Source organism: Oncorhynchus nerka, linkage group LG18 (assembly GCF_034236695.1).
Source record: "Oncorhynchus nerka isolate Pitt River linkage group LG18, Oner_Uvic_2.0, whole genome shotgun sequence".
NCBI classification, from domain to species: domain Eukaryota; kingdom Metazoa; phylum Chordata; class Actinopteri; order Salmoniformes; family Salmonidae; genus Oncorhynchus; species Oncorhynchus nerka.
The window spans coordinates 33,671,002-33,696,711 of record NC_088413.1 but is presented as its reverse complement, the minus strand read 5'-3'; the positions used below and the strand labels follow the sequence as shown (position 1 = coordinate 33,696,711).

The window sequence follows — 25,710 nt, the reverse complement described above, 5'->3', positions numbered from 1 at the left end:
GCCCTGCAAAATGACCTCCAGCAGGCCACAAATGTGCATGTCTGCTCAAACAGACTCCATGAGGGTGGTATGAGGGCCCGATGTCCACAGGTGGGGGTTGTGCTTACAGCCCAACACCGTGCAGGACGTTTGGCATTTGCCAGAGAACACCAAGATTGGCAAATTCGCCACTGGCGCCCTGTGCTCTTCACAGATGAAAGCAGGTTCACACTGAGCACGTGACAGATGTGACAGAGCCTGGAGCCACCCTGGAGAACTTTCTGCTGCCTGCAACATCCTCCAGCATGACCGGTTTGGCGGTGGGTCAGTCATGGTGTGGGGTGGCATTTCTTTGGAGGGCCGCACAGCCCTCCATGTGCTCGCCAGTGGTAGCCTGACTGCCATTAGGTACCGAGATGAGATCCTCAGACCCCTTGTGTGACCATATGCTGGTGCGGTTGGCCCTGGGTTCCTCCTAATGCAAGACAATGCTAGACCTCATGTGGCTGGAGTGTGTCAGCAGTTCCTGCAAGAGGAAGGCATTGATGCTATGGACTGGCCCGCCCGTTCCCCAGACCTGAATCCAATTGAGCACATCTGGGACATCATGTCTCGCTCCATCCACCAACGCCACGTTGCACCACAGACTGTCCAGGAGTTGGCGGATGCTTTAGTCCAGGTCTGGGAGGAGATCCCTCAGGAGACCATCCGCCACCTCATCAGGAGCATGCCCAGGCGTTGTAGGGAGGTGATACAGGCACGTGGAGGCCACACACACACTACTGAGCCTCATTTTGACGTGTTTTTAAGGTCATTACATCAAAGTTGGATCAGCCTGTAGTGTAGTTTTCCACTTTAATTTTGAGTGCGACTCCAAATCCAGACCTCCATGTGTTGACAAATTTGATTTCCATTGATAATTTGTGTGATTTTGTTGTCAGCACATTCAACTATGTAAAGAAACAAGTATTTAATAAGAATATTTCATTCATTCAGATCGAGGATGTTATTTTAGTGTTCCCTTTATTTTTTTGAGCAGTGTATAACAGCCATAGGCAATCTCAACATGTGTTTTTAGGGCTTGAAAATGGAGAGGAAGAAGGGAATACTACTTCTTTTTGAGATTTGGAGTTCCTCCTCTCCAGGCTTTCTGTTCGGTATTACCCACAGATTCTGCCATTAGCTCAGTTTATTTTGACTCTTGGGGGAGGATTCAATAAATTGCAAAGCCGAGAACTGAATAAATTCAAGTATGGAAAAAGTATTTTCCCACATGGAGTTTAAGGAAATGCATAATTTATCTGTACAAAGCTTCTACATCAGGCTCAGATAGAATTACCTTTTATATCATTCTAAACATCTGTGGTATAAAAAGAGTGACGTTACGCTCATAACATACTCGGTGGTACCAGAATTGTCAGTTGGATATGATTCGTAGGCCTACCCCAGACGTTTTAGTCAAAATGAGATTTTACTCTGTCCTCTAAGGGCACGGGGGTATGGGAGTTGCGCATAGTGCTGCTATATCAATTTGACTTCTGAATGTTATGAGTTTTCCCTCAAGAACAAGCCAACAAAATAACCAGAGAAAAATATAAATTCTACTTATATTTATGCGAGATGGAGTCTGGCATTTTATGTCTGAACTTTGGGAAGGAACTACAGTCCCATTGCTTGCCCCGATGCACAATTGGAAGTTATTATGGACATTCATTTTAGTTGTCAACATTTTGATAGTGGCTCGTTGTGCACAGCAGGTCCCTTGATAGGAGGTTTTACTGATTTTATCGGTGTCCCTAGGACTGGTGCTGTGAATCTTAATAGAAATATAACATTGTGCCATAAACTTCAGTAAATCATAAACCAAAACTTAATCCCCCATCTTGATTCAGAGCGTCTATTTTCTTAAGGCTACAAAAGGTCACTCAAACTGGAGTAAGTCCCACTTTAACTGAAAACTGTGCAGTGTCAATCAGCTGATAATGTGCCATCCTAGACTCATGACTAATCCACTGTTGTAATACCATCAATCATATTACATCATGGAACAGGCATGGACTTCCTTATGGACTTATCTAGATCTGTAAGAGTCTGATGGTTATCCGACTGAAATAAAACCACCTGCTCTGAGGGTCTTCTTAATCCAGGATGATTCACAATGGTTTCATGCTCACAATGCCTACTTACCATCTCTAATGGATGGTTTCACATCCACTTTTGTAAGTGTGAAATGCCTTCTAAGCAATGTTCCCTCTAAGCTGCGCAGCTCCCCCGGGACTGAAGAAGCAGAGAAGCACGAGATTCAACTTTCTAGATTTTTCCCCATTTTTAGTTAACACTATCAACGATTCGCTTGACTGTGGGAATTGTGATAGAATCAACGCAATATTAGCCACTTTCAATGCAACATACAGAAACAAAACAAACTAGGCAAGACAATTTCTTCCCAATTTTGTGATATCCAATTGTCCCATCGCTGCAACTCCCGTAGGACTCGGGAGAGGCCAAGGTAGAGAGCTGTACGTCCTCTGAAACACAACACTGCCAAGCCGCACTGCTTTTTGACAAACTGCTCGGTTAACCCGGAAGCCAGCCACCCCAATGTTCAGTGTTTCCTTTGACACAACTGGCGACCATGTCAGCGTGTATGTGCCCAGCCCGCCACAGGAGTCGCTAGAGCACGATGGGTTAAGGAAGTCCAGACCGGCCAAACCCTCCTTTAACCCGAATGACGCTGGGCCAATTGTGCACCGCCTCATGGATCTCCTGGTCGCGGCCCGGCCGCAACGCAGCCCAGGATCAAACCCAGGTCTGCAGTGACGCAGACCGCTGCGTCACTCGGGAGGCATGCAATACTTATTAGTATGCAAAACTAACTATGCAAGAGATTTTGTTGTAGGCAGACTGCATCGGAGTAGGATTCTATTGCATTGACAGGCACCACTCAGGCCCGTACTCTACACAGACCAGTGCGCCATAACCATTCAGAGCTGTAGTAGGCCTATATGCAAATAAACCATTGCCATAATGCATCTGTGCCATTCACTTTGAACTGGACTGTGTTTACAGCATGAGCGGTTGTGAGTAGATGTGCTTGTTTTGAGATCAGAGCAAGAGCTGCGTGTAGCCATGTGTGTTCATTTGTTCATATCCTTTGCTAGTTAGTGAGTTATTAGCCCAGTAATAGATCATTTGTAGTCCGTAATGGGGGAATGATTGCTTCTTACAAGAGCACAAAACGTGTACATTTCTAGACATCTTTGAAAAGTGAGTCAGCTGAAGAGCTTTTTTTTGTCTTAAAAGGGCAGTGTTGTATTTTGAGACAGGCTTGAATAAGCTAAGTAGCCAATAGGCAAAGGGTGGCATTTGTCTGATACTCTGTAATAATGGTATGGGAATAATAATGCGTTTTATTTTGTAAAGTGGTTTCTTGCATCAAACGAGAACATTTTCGGTCACCTCCTTGTCTGAAGGATAAAGAGGATAAACAGGTTCATTTCAAGCCCTGCATGTGTTTTTTTCATTGAACACCACACATTATTTGCTGCTGTAGGCTGAATGAACAGCTTTTTACATTTACATTTACATTTACATTTAAGTCATTTAGCAGACGCTCTTATCCAGAGCGACTTACAAATTGGTACATGTTATGGGATGCATTTTCTCCATTGTTTTTGACGGTAGGCCACTCTGGTAAGCCCACATTATGATCATCCACGGTAGCGTACTTGACTTAAAGCGGGTACAGCCTCAGTGTTCGTAAGTAAACGCACACTGAAAGTTGCACAGAGTTTTCACAACGTTCAAGTTTGCGCTCAGCAGGCACAGATTAAGCCTAGTCCAGGACAACAACAACAAAAAACATTATTATTGATGGAATTTCAATGCCCTAGCATTACGCAGCTGATTCAAATAGTCAACGTTTAATGAGTTGGTTATCTGAAACAGCTGTGTAGTGCTAGGACAAAAAAACTAGACATGCACCCAGGGGGGTCCTCAGGGCTAAGGGGACGGTTTCACAGATCAAGTCTAGTCCTGGAAATTCCATTTAGAATGTATTATTTATGTTGTCCTGGACTAGGCATAATCTGTGTCTCGGGAAACTGGACCAAAACGTTCAGAGTAATAGAGTAAGGGGTCCATTTTGAAATTGGGTAGGAAACTGCAAAAGCTGTGCGTTTTGTCAAGACCTACTAGCGTACGTAGTCAAACGCGCATCACCTGGGACGAAGGCATCTTGTGTAATGAAATCCCCCGCTACCCTCAGGAGGCCAAACGGAGAGGGCTAGGATGTTCTACCTTCACGCCGTCTTTTTCTGAATGTCACTGCGTTTCATTGGGATGTTTTTGTTTATCTCTCAGCAATGTCGCGAGTGGTGTCAGAATTACGTCTCTAGACACGCAACGCCACCTTTTTTTACAATCCCAGGATCTCAAATAGACCTCTCGTCCTCACTCTAAACTCATCCCAGCTATAGCCCAGACACACCAATACCTAACACTACGGCTAATCCTGTGCTCCAACTTCTTCACGTGCGTGCGTGCGTGTGTGTGTGTGACTGCGTACGCCGACGCTCCGAGTGGTGTGATGCATTGGGCATCCGAGAAGCTCGGAGGTTCACAAAATGTTCCCAAAATGTTGCAGTGAGCTCCATCACATTGTTTGTTGGGGCGTCAAAGATCAGCGGCGTGCTGGAGTGTCTTCCTCTTCATGAGAAGTGCACAGAAGAACTGCCCGGGTCGGGTGCTCGTCGACGCAGAGTGAAGAGATTGTATAGTGATGACCCAGCAGAAATGTAACACTGAGGCTGAGCATAACTTTGAATCAATGCAGTGAAAAGTTAAGTGGCCATTGCAGTGGCATAGATAGGCACAATTCAACCATGGTAGTCTTATGATATGGATGTAATAGTTCAGACATTGTATGTATTCATACATGCAATAAGGAGCTCTGGTGAGAGCGTCAATCAGTGACCGGCCATTCACTCTCCAATTGTATTCTCCCTTATCCGACCTCTTTTTTATCCTCCCATCCGCCTTCCTCGTTTCCTGTTCTATAAATGATTATTCCGTTGATATGCGGCAACTGGCTTGTCTGGGGATTCATCAGGTGCTGGCATCTAATGCCTCGTAAACATAGCGCCGCCGCACCTGCCGATTTTAATCACAGCAGTACGTGCCAGGCTTCAATATTTACAGCCGCTGTCACAACTGTCCCCATGGCCGTCTGATACGAGGACTGTGACTTGTTTTATAGGCATTAAAGCTTCAGACATTCGAATGGCTCCATGCTGATTCTCTGGTCAGGGGGACTCGGTGGAATGGCAGTTGGAGATGGGGCTCGGTGTGGAAAGAAATTTGAGGTGTACCTGCGTATTCCCAGATTCCAATTGGACACAAGTTGTGAATTGTAATTGTTCTCTCAGTCAACTTGCTTTGTGAAATAATATTGGACCCAAGTTTCTAAAGTGTTATTTAGTTTTTGCTGAACAAGTTTGAATATCACTCATTTGAAAGAGAGGATCCAGTGTCCCACCATAACACTTCCCCCGTGGGCCGTGGTGGCCACAGCTGCTGTGTCGCCGCTGGTCTGTCCCCCGGAAACATGATCCTTTCTGGCCCTGGTTTGGATGGCGACAAGCCATGACGCCAGCCCCGGGATTTACCCCAATGTGTGTAGCTGTGTGAGATTACTAAATGGACAGACAACTAGCACATGTATAGCAGAATTTAGCATCTATTGTTGGCGCTCTATAGTAACCCATCAGAGTGTTTGCCCCTTGACTAACACCACCAACACTGGCTGTGTTGGCACGACATATGTGCTTGTGTTTTTAAAAGTCAATAGAGTCCTAAGTGCTTCTCTTGCACATTCTTTAAAACGGAGAGATGAACATTCCAGTTTGCCGGCCAATTAGAGGTGGTTGTTCGATGGGCTTTATCGGCTGTCTGTCAGCTTGGTTATTTGTTAGCCTTCTAAAAGGACCCACAATCGGTAGGTTCTGTTTTTTTTAGCCATTAAATGATTTGAGTCTACCCTTTTTTTGTTTGAATCCATCCATGATGGTGCATTTGGGGATGAAAGCTTAAGATGGTTCTGTTTCCAGTCCCGCCCATGTGAGAAACGTGTCTCGATGGCAGACCTGGCGTGGTGTGTCCACTAAGCTGTAGGCGTGTCTACACATGGCTTCATCCCGTGTGTCATGTGGGTTTGGTTACCTGACGACAACCATGTCAGAGGAGAAGCTGTTTCGGTAGCTTTTAGTTAAATGTCACTTGTGGGAGCAGCAAACAAGTTGTGTGTGTGTGTGTGTGTGTGTGTGGACATAACCTTTAGAAAAAGTGACTTCTCCTCACCCTCTGCGACGTTCTGAAAACACAGGAATGTGAAGGCAATGTGGAGGATGCCTGCTATAGTAAGTTGCTTTCACCTGTCCAGTTCTTTAATGCCAGTGTAGATATGGAGGCCATCTTTGGTGTATTGAGATGCAACCCATGTCCTCCTGGCTCCTGCCTCCTGCCGTAACCAGAATGCAACATAGTCCTCAGCTTCCTGCTGTTCTCGACCTCCCAGTTCCATTTTCCCCTGCTCCATATTTATCCACCTTTGCCTATTTTCAATGCTGCATAGGAGACTAAGTGGTTTGCCATGTACTGGCTGCCAGGAAAGGATTGTGGGTAATGGGTAGTGGTGTAACGGAGCGTAGTTGATCCGTGCGGCTCACCCCCACACGGTTCGGCACGCATGTGAACCGCAGATCAATTGCATAGTTTAACCATCATAGTGTGAAATAGTTTTACTGCCGCTGATACTTTTTAAAGGGATAATTCCCTAAATCTCGACTCGGAGTTGCAGCGAAAAGGTAAAGACCAGACCGATGCTGTGTTTTACTCTGAAGGTTGATTTTATTATTATTTTTAAAGCAGTTGAATCCCAATGAATCAATCCTGGATGCTCGCGTTGACAAAAAAGCTAAGAAGAAAAAATCAGTGACGGCCGGCGGAGGAGCTGAAGAACTGGAAAAAGCCTCCCGCTTCATTTACGTCTCATGCATGGGAGCATTTCGACTTCCCTGTCAAATATGAGGGTGGAAGAAGGGTGGTGGACAACACCATTACGGTGTGTAGTCATTGTGCCACAAGAAAGCCGCGTGATCATGGATATACATGGAGCGTGGCCACACACTTTTTTTAAAGCGTCATCACCCTGGTGTGTCAGTGACGGGAGCCAACTCAGCCAAGAGACAACAACTTCTCACCACTGCAATTAAGCCCTTTGCTGCAGAATCATACCGGGCTGAATGAAGCCATCACCAAATCTATCGGGATGTTTATCGCTGCAGACATGAGGCCATACTCTGTTGTGGAAAACTAAAGGGTTTCAAAATATGGTTGAAAGTGCTTGTGCCACGCTACGAAATCCCCTCGCGTACCCACTTCAGTATGGAGATCGTGCCAGAACTTTATGAACAGGAAAAGATCATAAATTGTAGCCGAACTATCCCAGGCATCCTCTACATAACTGTGACTACTCACTACACCACAGAGGAGTGGGAGATGCGAAGTCCGGTGCTACAGACACTCCCCCCTCGGAGTCACACAGGCACAAATCTGGTGGAGGTACTGCTAGGAGAGCAGTAGCAGAGTGGAAGCTAGAGGCCCAATATCAATATCCCAATCACCACAGATAATGCCAAGAACCAAGTAAATGCAGTGGTAGAAGCTGGACTGGGGCCACAGATAGCTTGCTTTGCACATGTGATCAATTTAGCATCCCAAAAGGGAACCTCAGTGAACCAGATGGACAGCCTCCTTGGGAGGATCGGGAAGGTGGTTTCCTTTTTCCACCGAAGCACAACAGCCGCTCATGTGCTTAAGACCAAGCAAGAAATGTTAGAGCTAACGACCCACAAGCTCATACACAATGTCACAACAGCATAGCTCTCCAACATGTCATAAGTGGAGTTCCATCTTGAGCAGCAGGCAGCTGTATACTCTGCACTGATCGACAAGACCCTGAAAAAATATAAAGACATGGTCACCTTGTCTGATGATGATGCCAAAGGGGCAGAGGAGGTCCTCTAGGTGCTCAAACCCCTCAAAACGGTTACAAGCCTGTTGAGCACTGAAACTGCACCGTCTGTGTCCGTGATCCTACCTCTGAAAACAAGGATTCTACAATCCATGGCCCCAAGTGAGGAAGACAGCACCATCACTAGAGATGTCAAGGCTGCCATTAGAGAGGACCTGAACCCCAGATAACCCCCTAACGTACAGGAATACCTTCATAGATCTACTGCACTGGATCCAAGGTTCAAGTCCCTGTCTCACCTAGACCCTGCCCTATACCGGAGGACATAGTGATCTCACCACTGAGATTGTGGCCACTGAAGAGGTAAAAAAAAAAGTAAGAGTGAATTACTTCAATAATATACTGCATACTAATCTTAGTCTATGCTATTGCTATTAGAATCATCCATTTTTTTATTTGTAAAAATAATGGCTTTTTATTAAATGTTATTGCCACAATTATAGTTCTATGAACATAAATAGTTTAGTTAGATCAAGTCATTTCTTTCTGCAGGGTCAAGCCACAGAGCCGACAGGAGCAGACTCGGAGGCATGTCCTCCACAAAATAATTTGGCCATGAAGGAGCTTTGCCGGGAGACCTTTGTGAGCAAGGACACGGGCAAGACGTTTGCCAACACCATCAAAGAGGAGGCATCCTACAAGGCAGCAAGCGGCGTTCCAGTGGATGGTGATCCACTAACATGGTGGAAAAGCAATGAGTGTAAATACCCTCACATTGCCATGATGGCTAGAGGCTACCTGGCTGTGCCTGGCACTTCAGTTCCCAGCGAGAGGGTGTTCTCCACGGCAGGGGACATAGTGACTGCAAAGAGGTCGACCCTATCCCCAGAGAATGTAGACATTAAAAAATATATATATATAATTTGAAGTTACAAGCTCAGGTCTGCTTTGCTTGGCCTTTTTAAACTTTTTTAATGATGTGGACACAGGCAATTTTTGCATTCACAATTGTTCAAAGGAAGGTTACATGCCTCATATTGCACTTTAATTTAACAATTGAGTATTGAATTTTTGATTTTAAGATTTTATTTAAACATTGAAAACTTCCTTGCTTTGTTTTCTTTAAGTAATAAAAGGAAAGCGAAGTTATTTGTCTCCCTTTCTTTTGTTTTTATGCTGATCCGAAAAATGATCCGATCTGTGACTCAAAACCGTGATCCGAACCGTGAGTTTTGTGATCCGTTGCACCACTAGTAATGGGCATTTCCATCTAAAAGGACCCATGAGCACCAATATGTCAAATGAAAGCGGAGTCCATATATTTTAGAAATTAAGGCATATACTGTGTGTGTACATACATACATACATACATACATACATACATACATACATACATACATACAGTTGAAGTCGGAAGTTTACATACACTTAGGTTGGAGTCATTAAAACTTATGTAAACTTCTTAGTTTACAACAAACAAACTACAAACAAACTATAGTTTTGGCAAGTCGGTTAGGACATCTACTTTGTGAGTGACACAAGTAATTTTTCCAACAATTGTTTACAGGCAGATTATTTCACTTATAATTCACTGTATCACAATTCCAGTGGGTCAGAAGTTTACATACACTAAGTTGACTGCCTGAAAACAGTTTGGAAAATTCCAGAAAATGATGTCATGGCTTTAGAAGCTTCTGATAGGCTAATTGACATAATCTGAGTCAATTGGAGGTGTACCTATGGATGTATTTCAAGGCCTACCTTCAAACTCACTTTGCTTGACATCAATCCTATAGAAAATGTGTGGGCAGAACTGAAAAAGCGTGTGCGAGCAAGGAGGCCTACAAACCAGACTCAGCTACATCAGCTTTGTCTTTAGGAATGGGCCAAAATTCACCCAAACAAAATGTTTTGCGGCCTTGCTGTAGGTTATAGAGGGAGGAATCTACTGTTGAGGTATCCCCCTTGAACATAAGGCTCTGTGTGTGTGTCTGTTGAGGGAAGCTTGTGGAAGGCTACCCGTAACGTTTGACCCAAGTTAAACAATTTAAAGGCAATGCTACCAAATGCTAATTGAGTGAATGTAAACTTCTGACCAACTAGGAATGTGATGAAAGAAATAAAAGCTGGATTAAATCATTCTCTACTATTATTCTGACATTTTTACATTCTTAAAATAAAGTGGTGATCCTAACTGACCTAAGACAGGGAATTTTTACTATGATTAAATGTAAGGAATTGTGAAAAACTGAGTTTAAATGTATTTGGCTAAGGTGTATGTAAACTTCTGACTTCAACTGTACTTGTCAAAAGTTTGGACACCTACTTATTCCAGGGTTTTTTTTGTACTGTTTTCTACATTGTAGACTAATAGTGAAGACATCAACTATGAAATAACACATATGGAATCATGTAGTAACCAAAAAAGTGTTAAACAAATGAAAATATATTCATTCAAATATCCACCCTTTGCCTTGATGACAGCTTTGCACACTTGGTATTCTCTCAACCAGCTTCATGAGGTAGTCACCTGGAATGCATGTTAAGTTAATTTGTGGAATTTCTTTCCTTATTGCGTTTAAGCTAATCTGTTGTGTTGTGACAAGGTAAAAGACCAAGTCCAAATTATGTCAAGAACAGCTCAAATAAGCAAAGAGAAACGACAAACCATTACTTTAAGACATGATGGTCAGTCAATCCGGAAAATTTCAAGAACTTTAAAAGTTTCTTCAAATGCAGTCGCAAAAACCATCAAGCACTATGATGAAATTGGCTCTCATGAGGACCGCCACAGGAATGGAATACCCAGAGTTACCTCTGCTTCAGAGGATACGTTCATTACAGTTACCAACCAGAAATTGCAGCCCAAATAATATCTTCATAGAGTTCAAGTAACAGACATCTCAACATCGACTGTTCATAGGAGACTGCGTGAATCAGACCTTCATGGTCGAATTGCTGCAAAGAAACTACTATAGAAGGACACTTAATAAGAAGAGACTTGCTTGGGCCAAGAAACATGAGCAATGGTGTCCTTTAGAGTGAAAAGCTGTCTAGGAAAAGGGTAGCTATTTGAAGAATCTCAAATATATAAAAAAAAATGATTTTTTTTTTTAACACTTTTTTTGTTTAACACAATTCTGTGCCCTCTGCCTAGTAACATCTCTCTGTGGCTAACCTAATCATCTGTGTCACAACTGCTAACTTGTGCATTTGTAAACAAAACGTTTACAAGGCTTGTAACTTAATGTATTACTGTGCGTTGCCTTTTGTTTAGCTTCTGTGTGACCATGTTTTATTGTAAATGGTTGGCTAGAAATAATGGTGTGATGGTGTTTTCTAGTAGTACTTTCCATCTTTTCAGTTTAGGGGTACCCTCGACGTCGCAAATCTTTGTTCTAACCCAGCACTAACACGTTCTCATTTAAACTAATAGAGGGTCTGGGTGAATAGTTAAGTAGCTGAATTATGTGCTTGTCATAAAGCATTTACAAATTATATTCTTCCAGAATCAATTGGTAAACAGGCCTATCATTATAGGCCCATATAGATAGATATATATATATATATATATAATAAAAAAATGTATTACAGAAATCTAATTTCCATAAGTATTCACACCCCTGAGTCTTTCTGGGAAAGAGCTTTGCATGCCTGGATTGTACAATATTAGCCCATTTTTGTTATTTTTGAAAATTTTTCAAGCTCTGTCAAGTTTATTTGTTGATCATTGCTAGATAACCATTTACAAGTCTTTAACTTTAGATTTTCAAGCAGATTTTCAATCAACATTTTAACTAGTGAATTTCAAGCACCGGAGCATTCAATGTCATTTCCTCTCCAGCAACTCAGTTAGGAAGAATGCCTGCATATTTGTAGTGATTGATACACCATCCAAAGCCTACAGTAATGAATAACTTCACCATGCTCAAAGGGATATTCAGCGTCTTATTAAAAAAATATAGAATATTCACATCTACCAATCGGTGCCCTTCTTTGCAAGGCATTGAAAAATCTTGCTGGTCTTTGGATGAATCTGTGTTTTGAAATTCACTACTCGATTTGGGGGCACCTTTTTTTTATAGATCATTTTATGTGGGTTACAGAGATGGGGTAGTCATTCAAAAACCATGTTGACCACTATTACTTAACACTGAATGAGTCCATGCAACTTCTTATGCAATTTAAGCACATGTTTTACTCCTGAGCTTATTTAGGCTTGCCCTAACAAAGGGGTTGAATACTTATTCACTGAAGATATTTCTTAAATGTTCGACAAACAGGTTTCCACTTTGACATTATGGATTAGTGTAAAGGGGTGTGTGAATACTTTCTGAAGGCACCGTACTTATATACACACACGCATTAAACATGTACACACGTACACAAACATACCAAGGCCTGGACTTTCCAACAGGGCCCTTTTCCATATCAATCATGGACAAGAGTATTTTCAGAGCTGATTCATCACCCATCATGTACAGCATTAAGGAATGACATTTGGTGTATGTTTGGTACGGGCACATACGGTACAGTTAAGTAGCTGTATTGTTGGCCTGTAGCATTTATCAGTCCCTTATCATGACGTTATGCCAGTGTGACAGCGCGGACATTGAGTGACATAAAAAACAAAAAAACATAGCAGACACTCAAAGGGAATATCTCAAAACAAAGGTGATATTTTGCTCCATATCTTACTAAACTAAGGCTAAGTTCTGCCAGGGATTTTCGGAGGAAGATTGTTGTAAGTTGGAAAATGGCCTCATTTTATAAGGTTAGCTTTGTTTCCGGTCGACAGCGAGGCAGGGAGGATGCATTAAGACGTGCCAGATCTGAGGTACACTAATTGATTTTGATTCGCCCGTCAGCCGCGAGCTCATCGCTCCACAAGCGAACCCGTTTGTTTCTGCCCGTCCCTCTGTTTGGCGCTCTGTCCTAACGAGTTATGTATCTGTAGATCTAACTTGTGACAGAGTCCTTGTGCTCCGTTAAGCAGGAAGTCGGTTTTCTTAGGCCATCACACAAAAGACCATACTATGTGTAGCCTATAATATTATGCAATATTTATAGATTTGTTGTTTTATAAATTCAGTTATCCATGTATAATATATGTGCTTCAAGTTGAATTTATATTATCATCCACATAGTTGCACAAATTAATGGATATTTATTTTATTACCTCCAATAAATTAATGTAAAAATGTTTTTTTTTTTTAAGTTTGCGTATTATGTCCCCTGGGAAATAGCTGCACAACTCAAGGGGGTTTCCTCATACAATATAGATTAAAGGAAGGAAAATGTCAAATGTTTCACATTCCACGACTACATGCTTGTGATACTCAATTCCAGGAGCTACTCTGCAGAGATGCAGCTACCCTAGCTACTGTATGACTGCTAGGACTGGTGTCCAACCGAGCAGTAATCCACCTGATTTCAGAAGTCTAGAAAACGACAAACAAACAAGAATGAATGTTCATTTTAGGCTACGAGTCGTGTTGAGCCTGGCACAAAACTGGGGCAATGTTAATTCTGCTGCCCTTAACACCAATGGGAGGAATGCATGTTGGAACTATTTGAGGAAATGAGGTCTGTTTTTACAACCGCACTACTTTTTTGTAGTCAAAATGTCCCCCTTTAAGAGACTTTTAGTTTTCGAGTCAGACGCTCGAGTTATTTCTGATGGAGAACTTTTCGAGGTACAGTACATGTATTATCCACAATGTCCATTTCACATGGCATGACGAGCTGAATTGCACCAGGTAATGTGAAAGAGAAGTAGAATTTCTGTTTCATCTGAGGGCTGTACACTGGGCAATAATCCAACCGCTGTCTCTGATTCCTTTATTCCAGGAAAGTGGACCCAGCGACGGTAGAACTGTTAGGAGAACTCTTCAACATGAATACAGGTATGTGATGGGCCTGTTTTTAAACCCCACGCAACACAAGCGCACACACACACGTTAGGATGTTGACCTCAAGGCATTGCGCATATCCGTGTTCGTTGACATTTTCCAGCTGTTGAGTACTGCTTGCTGCCGGAGTTGCTTAGCTATGTCATCGGTTTCTTTTCTTTTCTTTTTTTCAACCAACTCTCATTTCATTTCAAGATTCAGATTGAGGCAAGTTCGCAACAGATCTCTTATTTTTATATTTGTTTTTCTTACAAATGATCTGTTTGAAGACTTTTAGAGCTGTTAAGAGTATCGGCATCTTGTTAGCATTAGCCTAGCATTCAGAAAAGCTTTGAATGAAGGACGGCCGATTCCAGCCTTGATCAATGAAACGTATAGCGCAAGGGTAGCCAGCCTTCCTCCTGGAGAGCTACTCTCCTGCAGGGTTTCACTCCGACCCTGCTCTAACAAACCTAACCCTCCCAATCAGCTGCTCATAGGACCTTGTGTTACAACAGGGTTGAAGCAAAATGCCCCCCCCCCCCCCCATCCAACAGCTCTCCAGGAGGAGTGACGGCCACCCCTGCTCTATAATGTAGATTCATAGAGGCATTACACATATTCCATTGCTTTATGATCTACTTATACACCCACGTAAATCCTCTCATTCATAAATCGGCCTCTAATTCATAAATCGGCCTCTAAAGCTCCATCTTAAACTTGGCCCGCATCCCAAAATGTATGGAGTGTTTCATTACAGTAGCTATGATGACAAATCCTTCACTTAGTGTTATTACACTCCTACGCCGTCTGTTACTCTGCCAATGAAAGTCTGGATTTGTTCCTGCTATGGCAATTGTTCACAGCACAAGACCTATCGAGGTGCCAATAGCCTCCGCGCAATCTAGAATGCTCTTATCGAGTCCGCCAGGCATATGCCCTCATTAAGTTTCCATGACATTGCAATCAGAGCTTTGCTCCAGCTTTGGTTAATGTTTACATCACGAGTGACTGAGTCACTGAACATCCCACAGTGTTTGCCAACAGAACGTTGCCTTCGAAATGGCAGGGTGCGCTGAAACGTTTTGCATGCAGAGTGATTCTGTGCCCTCTTGGAGAAATAAACAGCGTTTCATTACTCCCACGTCGATGACCAAGCAAGCATGAACGTTAATCTGCGCTGAGGTCATAGTTCATATGAAGTAGGAAGGGGGACTTTTAATTACTGTGTGTTTTACTGCATGCCTGAATCGACCAGAATGTAAACAAACACACAATCGGTTAAGAGAGGTTTTTGGTGATGATTGTTATAGAATCTCTCCTTTATAGTTTTAGTTCTATTCAGTATTGACAACCTAAGAGAGTAGACACATAGACAATCAGTCAGCGATATGACATCACAGTGGGCAACTTCCTGCTGACATGCCAAACAACAACACTGTGTATAATGGCATAGGATACTATGACGTATGTCAGTACAGACTATTCCCTCCATCCATCTCGACATGAGCCGTCATCCTCCTCCCGTCCCCCATTGCTTATGAGAATGGAGCTGTTGTAATGCATGTGCTTTGCCTTCTCTTTCCTGGGGGGCCTTTGGCTTGTGCGTGTGTGTATGTGTGTGTGTGTGTGCTGCTTTCTGCTGCCGTGGCTGCTGGCTGTGCTTTCTCAGATAGCGGAGGACACACTCGCAAAATCACCGCCTTGCTAGTCACCCGCTCCCACATGAAGCGGGTCCAGAGTGTCCCGAATCTGGCTACAGGTACTAACACACACACCTAATACACACCACTGTCACACACACACACCAACAAAACACAACCCTTATGCCTAACACACATACGCAGGCCTGTGCAGGCGATCATTGAGTCACACGGATGTTGAAGGGGGTAAGTGAAGGCCGTGCTAACACAGTCAATCAGTGCAACTTTTGACGATGCGCAAATAAGACATGCAGTGCATTCGGGAAGGATTCATACCACTTGACTCTTTCCACATTTTTGTTACGTTACAGCCTTATTCTAAAATTGATTAAATATATATTTCTTCTCATCAATCTACACACTACCCCATAATGACGAAGCGAAAACAGGTTTTTAGAATGTTTTTGTTTTTTTGCAAATATATAAAAAATATGAAACTCGAAATTGAGCTCAGGTGCATCCTGTTTCCATTGATTGTCCTTGAGATGTTTCTACAACTTGGTTGGAGTCCACCTGTGGTAAATTCAATTGATTGGATATGATTTGGAAAGGCAAACACCTGTTCGTAGAGCTCCGAGACAGGATTGTGTCGAGGCACAGATCTGGGGAAGGGTACAAAAACATTTCTGCAGCATTGAAGGTCCCCAAGAACAGTGGCCTCCATCATGCTTAAATGAAAAAAGTTAGGAACCACCTAGAGCTGGCCACCCAACCAAACTGAGCAATTGGGGAGAATGGCCTTGGTCAGGGATTTAACCAAGAACCCAATGGTCACTCTTGACAGAGCTCCAGAGTTCCTCAGTGGTAATGGGAGAACCAATCAGGCCTTTATGGTAAAGTAGCCAGACGGAAGCCGGAGTTTGCCAACAGGCACCTAAAGGACTATCAGACCATGGGAAATCAGATTATCTGGTCTGATGAAACCAAGATTGAACTCTTTGGGCCTTGATGCCAAATGTCACGTCTGAAGGAAACCTGGCACCATCCATCCCTATGTTGAAGCATGGTGGAGGCAGCATCATCCCTTTGGGGATGTTTTTCAGCAGAATAGACTGGGAGACTTGTCAGGGTTGAGGAAAAGATGAGCGGAGCAAAGTACAGAGAGATCCTTGATGAAAACCTGCTCCAGAGCGCTCAGGACCTCAGACTGAGGTGAAGGTTTATCTTCCAACAGGACAACGACCCTAAGCACTCAGCCAAGACAACGTAGGAGTGGTTTCGGGACAAGTCTCTGAATGTCCTTGAGTGGCACAGCCAGAATCCAGGCTTAAAATAGCTGTGCAGCGACACTCCCCATCCAACCTGACAGAGCTTGAGAGGATCTGCACAGAAGAATAGGATGAACTCTCCAAATACAGATGTGACAGGCTTGTAAGCGTCATACCCAAGAAGACTTGAGGCTGTAATCGCTGCCAAAGGTGCTTCAACAAAGTACTGAGTAAAGACTCTGAATACTTATGTAAATGTGATATTTCCATTATTTATTTTTTACATTTGAAAAACCTGTTTTTGCTTTGTCATTGTGGGGTATTGTGTGTAGATTGAAAGGGGGAATCAATCAATTTTAGAATAAGGCTGTAACGTAACAATGTGGAAAAGGTTGGTGTCCGAATATTTTCCGAATGCACTGTAATTGAGTAAATTACTGTAACAGTTGTTAATTTTGTTAATACCCCATACCATTCTATTTAATAGTGTCCTTCGTGGGGTTTCATATTCTATCAAGACATAAAATGGCCACTTTGTTTAAATGTTGTCTTTTTTCTTCCACCTCTTCCCTTCCACCGCCCTGACATCATTCACTTCCTGTTGCTTTCATTTTGTCTTACTCCCTGTGACAACCGTCGTTTGTCATCCTCTGGCACCAGCGTCCTTCTCACGATCTGTCACTCCGTTTCCTCTCCTTTATCTTCTGCTATCACTCAATATCACTCTCTTTTCTTCCCCCTTTGTTCTGTTTTCATTCCTCTGAGAAACTAGATGGTTTGTGTCCATTTCTCAGAGCTTTGCTGTGATTGGGTAAGACACGGCTCTGTTCGAGTCGAGGGGATTCCCAACGTGCGTTGCAGCGGATGTGTGCACTGTACACGGTTGGGCGTGACCAATTTAGAAATGGTGCTGTGGTGGCTCGAAACCATGGCAACCCTGACTCACTCTTACCCAACATTTTGGCTCTGAGCTTGGATCTAGTGGGAAACAGACAGGGATGTTGTGTGTTTGTCTTTGACTTTAAATTCATGGACTGACATCAAACACAAATATTGCTTGTGAGGGTATTGCATAGTCTAAAGCAGGGTTCCCCAACTGGCGGTCTGCGGGCCAAATTTTGCCTGCCAGCAATATTATTAGGACCCCCCCAAATTAATTATGATTTTTTTTTCATTAAAGAAGGAAGTTACACTACCTAAATAATGCTATAGTTACATTTTAACTTCATTCACGAAGTGAGAGAATGCAGAAGACAGTCAGCTAATAAAGCAGGTAGCGGACCGTTTTGAGGTGCTGAAACGTAATCAATAGGTGAACAGCGCCAGGTATGAAAATATAGCAAACTTGTTATGCAAGTGTTGCACAGCAGCAGATGGAGGAAAACTACACCCGTCGAGTAATTCAACAATAATCTTAATTTTAATTTTACAAACGACGAGGGCATAATTGGAGTCTTTCTTCCGAACCTAGGCCCATATAAAATAACTTAAGTAGCTGAGGTAGGCGATGAGGCTCAACAGCGTCTTTCACAAGAACCAAATATATGGCCTAATAGAAGTTTTTTAATTTTTTTAAATTAGGCCCATTTACAATTTCAACTAACCAAAAAGGTAGCATCCTACATAAAACCAATAATTTAAAGATAAAAAAGTTGATGTCTGTATCGGAATAGCCTGCTCAAACATAAAATACTGTCAGCTTGTGATCTAAATATCTCCAGATAAGCACTCACAATAATGTTAGTAATTACAGTCATATAGGCCTCTAAGTTACTTACTCAATGGGAAAAGTTGCATTTTCCCTCAGACACAATCTAGTGGATGTCGGGGTGAGATGGTCTATATTGCGTTCATGGAGGAAAATGAGGGCTCGCAGGTGTAAGGCGACCCAAGCATTGTTGGCGCATAAAATGCACGTTTCTTTGTTGTGCTGTATTTCTCTGAGCACGCCACTCAAAACTCAGCACTCCTGAGCGCATCCTTGATTTGGCTCGATGTCTGGAATTCAATTGTGGCCTCATCCAGCGAAGGTATCGTTTTCTTAGCAAGAGAGTTTAATTCTCCACCAGGGCTTCCTAGGCCACACGTTTCCTAGGCCACACGTTTCCTAGGCCACACGTTTCCTAGGCCACACGTTTCCTAGGCCACACGTTTTTCCACCATGTCCATGACTGTCTTTCCTCTTCCTTGTAACTGTAGATTTAACCCGTTTTAAGTGACAGAAAATGTCAGCCCCCCCAAAAAAAGCTGTGTAGCTTGCAGTTAACACTTCGATGTTTCTGCGTCGGGCCTCTTGTCTGGGGCAGGAAGGCCACTTTGAAGTTCCCATGCTTAGATTCATAATGACATCTGAGATTTTGAATTCTTTGCAAACAGCAACATTTTCATTGCAAATAAGACACAGCTGGCTTGGCATTGGGGGGAAAGAAATTTGGTAAGATGAAGTGCACGTTTTTCCCCGAACCTTCAATTTTCATTACCAACTTTCTATTGATACTTTTTGAGAGCGACATTTTCTGTTGCTATGGAGATAAGTGTTTCTGAACGAATGTTGACGTCACGAAAAGTAGTGGGCCCTACAGTAGGCTATGTAGACATATTTGTCCCAACCAATCAACACACAGTGAAATAGACAAAAATTATAATTGAATAGGAGCGTAATCAGATCGAAACCATTGTTAGTCACTGAATGTATTATATACTATGAATTTATTATGTACAATCAGATGTTAAAAATGTTGTTCAATTTGTAATGTAGGCCAATTAATTGTGCTAATATTATAGGCTAATTATGTTCTGTCCCACCAACTATTAGCTCAGAAAAAAATTGTCCCGAGACCAAACCTATTTGACAATCCCTGGTCTAAAGGGTGTGGTGACCTAGCATCAAAGTTGGCCTTAATCACTGATACAGGGTCAGATATTATGCCATCCCCAATGACTAAAGCCAGGGTTGAAAGGTCCGATAATCTGATTTTAGATCTGTGGTTAAGCACAACTTGTACCTCAAATCTGCTGTATAGAACAAGTTGACAGATGCAAGTGCGGTCTGCCTCAGGCTGTTCATTTTAGGGACCCAGCTAGCGCTCAGTGGGGGTCGGAAACCACATTTTAATTTCCCTGCCGTGAAAAGTAATAGACCACTCCCCCCCCGTTGCTCATGGGTAACGTAGTGAAAGACCCCCCCCCCCCCCCCCCGAAAATGCAAGGCAGCGACGGCTTCGCACACGACGGCATCAGCTATTACAACATATCCTGTCAACGCGGAATATCTCCGGATACCCAGAATTCCCTGTCATCTCCCTGACCCCGACTCCCTCTTTCCATGTATTTCTGATAGCAGTTTAAGAGGTAGGAGACAGCTAACTTAGCCAAGCCTCTTTAGAGTTTTTATTCTGACTGGTCAGGAGATTCCTTTCTTTTCTGGCTTTGTGTTGTCTTCCCTGTCATCAGTTTCCCACTCTGCTGCTCTCTCCGAAGCCAGCCATAGTCAAACCTATAGGGTTTGAAATAGATTCATTAGTTAGGCTGATGGTACTGTATGTCTGTGTTCAGTAGGCTCCCCCCAATAACAGCAACTTCTTCCCATCTTCTACAGTAGTGTTTCCTAAACCTTTCATTGAGTACCCCAGTTCCACTTATTTGATCTATTCCAGTACCAACTGATTCAGCTGGTGAGGTATAATTACTTTAGTCCACTGTGCTAGAAGATAAAAACACATCATACACCATCATATGTCCGTATGCAGCTTGGCTATAATCTATATGGTCAATGTGGTGTTCTCTGATAAAATACATTTAGCGATTGCAATGATTTATTTGGTAACTATAAATATTTGTTAGTTAGTTAGCCGTGTTACTTTGTTTTGGGCCCCGTTGAGTGTATCTAGCTGGTTATCTGCTGTATGTCCTCTTACCTCTAATAGGTTTATAAATCTATATTCTATTTGACACTCGCGTTAATTGCAGTTGGGATATGCGGACGGTAACACAGGGTCATGTTCAATAGGGCACAGCGTGGCAAAATGTTTTGCAATGGAAAACGAGCATTTTTTAATTCGGAAAAGTTCCGATTGTACCTCCCCGTTTCCCTCTTATTTGTTTCCGTTTGGTGCTGAAAGAACATGACCCTGGTTTCTATCTCTCTTGTGTGCACCGGGTCATAATGTCCTGGCTTTGTCTCGGCTCTATTGGCTTTTGTAAGGGCTGCGTTCAGAAGGGCACAACGTTGCGGAACGTTCAGATGAGGATAGATTGTGCCGAACACAACATTGGGGAACATTCTGCTAGAAATCGACGGTGTAGAATAGACGTGCCTCTGACAGCACTCCATATTAGCCGTATCCCTTCTACGTGTCATTGAATTGTCCCTTTTTCCTTCCCTAAATGTTCTTCTCTCCCTCTTTCAGAAGTCTCTCATTCGTTTGCATATGTATTCAAACTACTGAACCCACCATTCCAATGTCTCTTTTGCTGCATATTGACGAGGACCCTGAGTCTCGACACGCACACCAAAAGTCACGTTAATGTGTGTGTTTCTTTTCCCCTCGCAGGGAGCGAGTCTCACTCGTCAGATTCAGGTAACTGCAGTTCAACGTGGTCCGTCTTATCTTGACACGACGCTCACATCCAATTGATCTTGCACTATAAGCTGTGAAAAGAGATGCATCAAGGGGTCTAGTTGTCATGTAGAATTGTATTATGAGATGTGTGACTGTGACCTGTAATTGTGTGTGTGTGTGTGTTCCAGATGCTTGGAGGTCACGCAGCACCGATGGCCTAAGGAACGGCGACGACATCACTTCCTCCTTGGCCGCCAAGGGCTTCCGCAGCGTCAGGCCCAACCTGCAAGACAAGAGGTCCCCCACACAGGTGAATACACACACACACACACACACACACAATGTGCATTGTTGAATTCCTATACAGCATTTTAAGATGTATAATCCGTTTTCACACCACACTGATTGAGTTGAGTGGCAAAGCTATCATTGTTGAATCCGTAGTATTAAAGCATTCTTTATCGGGAAGTTTATAATGTGAATAAATCCGACAGTGTTATTCCTTCACCACCAGTGCCTCCAGAGAATTTCCCCTGTCAAGTTTTTCTGTTGATTCAAGTTGATAAGTTTATGTTGTTTTCCAGCGGCGATGAAGAGACTAATCAAAGATTCCTTTCTTCCCCCCAGAGGAGTGTGAGTGTGTGTCTGTGTCATTTGGGGATAATAAACGCAGCCAGGAAGCAGTCTGCTCCACACATCTCTTCAATCTTCTAAAATGATCTCTGTTTGATTTCAGGCCACATTTTTATGATGTTGGCTTTAAAGTGGGAAATAAATCGCACCACAACCTCATAAAATGTTTACAACGTAGAGAGAAAAAAAACCGGAATATATTCCGGTCAAGGGTGTATTGGTCTTGTATTTTACTTTGGACTGGATTTTGTCCGTCTCATATCTTTATTTCAATCGTTCCATTGATAAACAATGTTGTTTGTTGCTGTTTTCCTTCTCTAATTCTAATTGGCTGCACAGGCTGTCAATCAGGTCCCCCTCCCGCCCCCTAGGAGAGAGAGCTACCCCTCCCCCGCCACAGGCGCTATCCCCCCCTCCTACAGCTCCCTTCTAGCCAAGAGCCTCGGACATGGGATGCTAGCCCTCTCCAATGAGAAGGCCGTCCTCAAAGAGTCTTACACAGTCAAGAGCACGTCTTCTTACTCCCACCACCAGAGCACAACCACCTCTTCTGTACCCCATTCTGAACCAGAACCCAACCCCATCCACAGTGTCACCAGCAAGGTCAAAGCCTCCACTGCTACTTCCTCCACCACCACCCAGCTTCAGGCTGCAGAGCGCAAGGTGTCCTCCCTCAGACTCACCCCCGTCACCATCCCTGATCCCCCCTCCCACCACCCCGTCCCCCAGCCCGAGGCTCTCACCACCTCCCCTCCTCCCTCTAACCTTCCCCCCCATAGAGACTCCTCCATCGGCTCCCAAAGCTATCACACAGCCTCTCTCTCCGTCCAGATGGCCCCGCGGAGCCCCAAACCACCAGGCTCCAAGGCCCCCACCCTGGAGCCCAAGGCCCCAGCCCCAGCTTCTGACCCTGGGGAGGCCAGGAAGGTGAAAGGCCCCCCTCCAGTTCCACCTCGACCGGCTGAAGCGAATGTGCTGGTACTATAACTGAGTTCCAGTTTACTAATCAACCTCTGTCAGTTCTTCTTCAACAGCACCACAGTGGTTTGTCAGGCACAACCAACCAACCAGACTAACTGTGATTGTGCGTTTGTTTGTGTGTTTGTCAGGGGGTTGGCCAGATTTAGAGCACAGTGTGTTTTCTTCAGTGTCCAATATCTTCAAACACCGTGATTGCACTAATCCTCTTACCCCACAGTGACGGTAACAACAGTCTGCACACTTCCTGCCCTGTTTGGACCATCCAACCATGCACAGCCGCATCATTAAACTCTCTCCCTTTCTTCCTCCTACATAACCCCCTTCCATCCTACCAGGGCTCGCCTCCTCACCCCTGCTCCCCCGACCACAGCGCCCGGCGCTCCCCTTACAACCGCCACAGCGCCGACTCACTGGACTACCTGGCGGGCCTCAAAGCCCTGTTGCCCACTCCGTACGTCCCGTCCCCATATGCCACCTTGGAGCGCGGCGGGGGGGACCGAATGGACAAAATTGGCGTAGTCGGCGGTGTTAGCATTAGCATGGTTAGTGCTGGTGGAGGTATGGGGGGCAGGTCACCCTCGCTCTCCCCCGTGACCGTGTCAGCGCTCAGCCAGTATTCGTCCTCCACGGCAGGCCTCCTGGAGGAACTCCAGATCTGCAGCCTGGACTCCCCCGGCGTGTCTCCCTCACCCTCGCCCACCCTCAGCCACATGTCGTCCACCACGGGCCCCGACGAGGCGCCGCCGCTAACCTCCGCCGCTGCTGCCACTAACGTAACTATCCCCCCCCACAACGTCGCTAACTACTGCCTACATCAAGGAAGCTTGAGCCCCCCCCCAACCTCCAAAACTGTTCCACACCCAAACAATACCGTGTTTACAAGCTCCTCCAACTAATCCACTCACCCGTCTTGAGTGAGGCGCTCTTGTAAAACCCCCCTGTCCCACTGTCATAACATCGCCCGTTGCACTCTTCTGATGGTTTTAGTCTAACAACGTCTTGGTGCATCGTTGTCCCACCTTAGCGTGTCTTTTTTGTGTCTCTCTCACATACCACAAATGTGAGAATGGGTCCAACTGTCATTAACTTTTAGGTACAACAACTTCTTTCCTATGCCTGTTTAAGTCTTTTTTAAATTTCATTGTGGGAGTTTTTGATTGTGGCTCTTTCAATGTGACAAGGATTTGACACCGGCTTTTACGTGTCGTTTCTAACCAATAATGAAACGCCTGATTTTTGAAGTAAGCCCATGTTGTTTGTTGACGTCCGACTACTCCACTACTTCTTTTTGAACTAACCCGTTGTGTTTTCTCTGATGCAGCACGCTTTTCCAATACTGTCTGTTGCACTCCTCTCCTAACAATCACAGTCTACTCGTATAACCATTTTAGTCTTACCGGTAAAACCTATTGTTATTACAGACTAATCCATTCTCAGTACAGAGTCTTAACCAGCTGATAACATTATGTGGGTGTCTGTCCCATCACGTTTTGACCACTATAAACGTTGTTTCTTGCCAATGGGAGTGCACTGTTTTTACCCTCCTGGTTCTGATGTCCCCCCCCCCCCTCCAGGGCCAAGCTATTCAAGTGGCAATGAATGGAGGTGCGCCCCACCCCCAGAGACCGTCCTCACCCCCGGCCTACCCCCCTCTCCCCGCCTCGTTCAGCCCAGGAGGGGTTCACGTGCAGAGTCGGAACGCAGGTGAGAGTGGGGATCCCGACCGTGTCAGCGGGCAGCTGCCCTGCAGTTAACCACAATGCCATATTACTGAGTCTACCTTTAACAAAATAATGAGCACAGAATAAGGCTTGACGACCACGACCTAACCAAGCACTCTTTCCGCTAAGAACGTTCCTGAACCACAATGTACGCCTCCACACAAAGTATGCCAATTGATAGCCGGTATTCAGATTTCTATGAATTTACACGTCATCAGGCTACTGTGGTGATTTGTTTCAACCCGTACTTTCACTTTGTTCTGATATTGATCCCCTCACTCTTTCTACCGCCTGGAAATAATGGCCCTTTTTAATGCACTTGTCTAGTTAGTTGATGTAATGAGGACTATTGTTGTTTGCAGGATATGATGTATTTACACCTATTAGAGGCAGAAGGGAAGTACTCCATAGGGGAACACAATGGGAGATGAATTGCTGACAAAGTGGACCTGGCAGTGGGAATATGCTTATCGGGGCATAACTCACATCGGCGTTGCACATCCCTACATGTACTATGATGTACTGTATACACACTGAGTGTACGAAATGTTAGGAACCGCTTTCTCTTTCCATGACACAGACTGGCCAGGTGACAGCTATGATCCCTTATTGATGTCACTTGTTAAATTCACTTCAATCAGTATAGATGAATGGGGGAGGAGACAGGTTAAAGAAGGATTTTTAAGCCTCGAGGCAATCGAGACGTGGATTGTGTATGTGTGTCATTCAGGGGTTGAATGGGCAAGACAAAAGATGTATGTGCCTTTGAACGAGGCATGGTAGTAGGTGCCATGCGCACCGGTTTGAGTGTGTCAAGAACTGCAATGCTGCTGGGTTTTTCCACTCTAAACAGTTTCCAGTGTGTATCAAAAATGGTCCCACCACCCAAAGGACATCAAGCCAACTTGACACAACTGTGGGAAGCATTGGAGTCAACATTGGCCAGCATCCCTGTGGAAACGCTTTCGACACCTTGTAGATTCCCTTCCCCCGATGAATT

General features: G+C 44.1%; 1 protein-coding gene across 1 annotated transcript in view; it reads left to right on the top strand.

Annotated features, from left to right (window-relative positions):
• Positions 1–25,710, top strand: part of LOC115145793 (sorbin and SH3 domain-containing protein 2-like) — an 86,192-nt gene that overhangs the window by 25,977 nt on the left and 34,505 nt on the right. Inside the window, exons 3-9 of the mRNA XM_065004048.1 lie at positions 13,862–13,917; positions 15,575–15,664; positions 21,367–21,393; positions 21,564–21,685; positions 22,348–22,986; positions 23,325–23,762; positions 24,564–24,693. Coding sequence (XP_064860120.1) covers positions 13,862–13,917; positions 15,575–15,664; positions 21,367–21,393; positions 21,564–21,685; positions 22,348–22,986; positions 23,325–23,762; positions 24,564–24,693 — 1,502 coding nt within the window. The remainder of the gene's footprint in view (positions 1–13,861; positions 13,918–15,574; positions 15,665–21,366; positions 21,394–21,563; positions 21,686–22,347; positions 22,987–23,324; positions 23,763–24,563; positions 24,694–25,710) is intronic.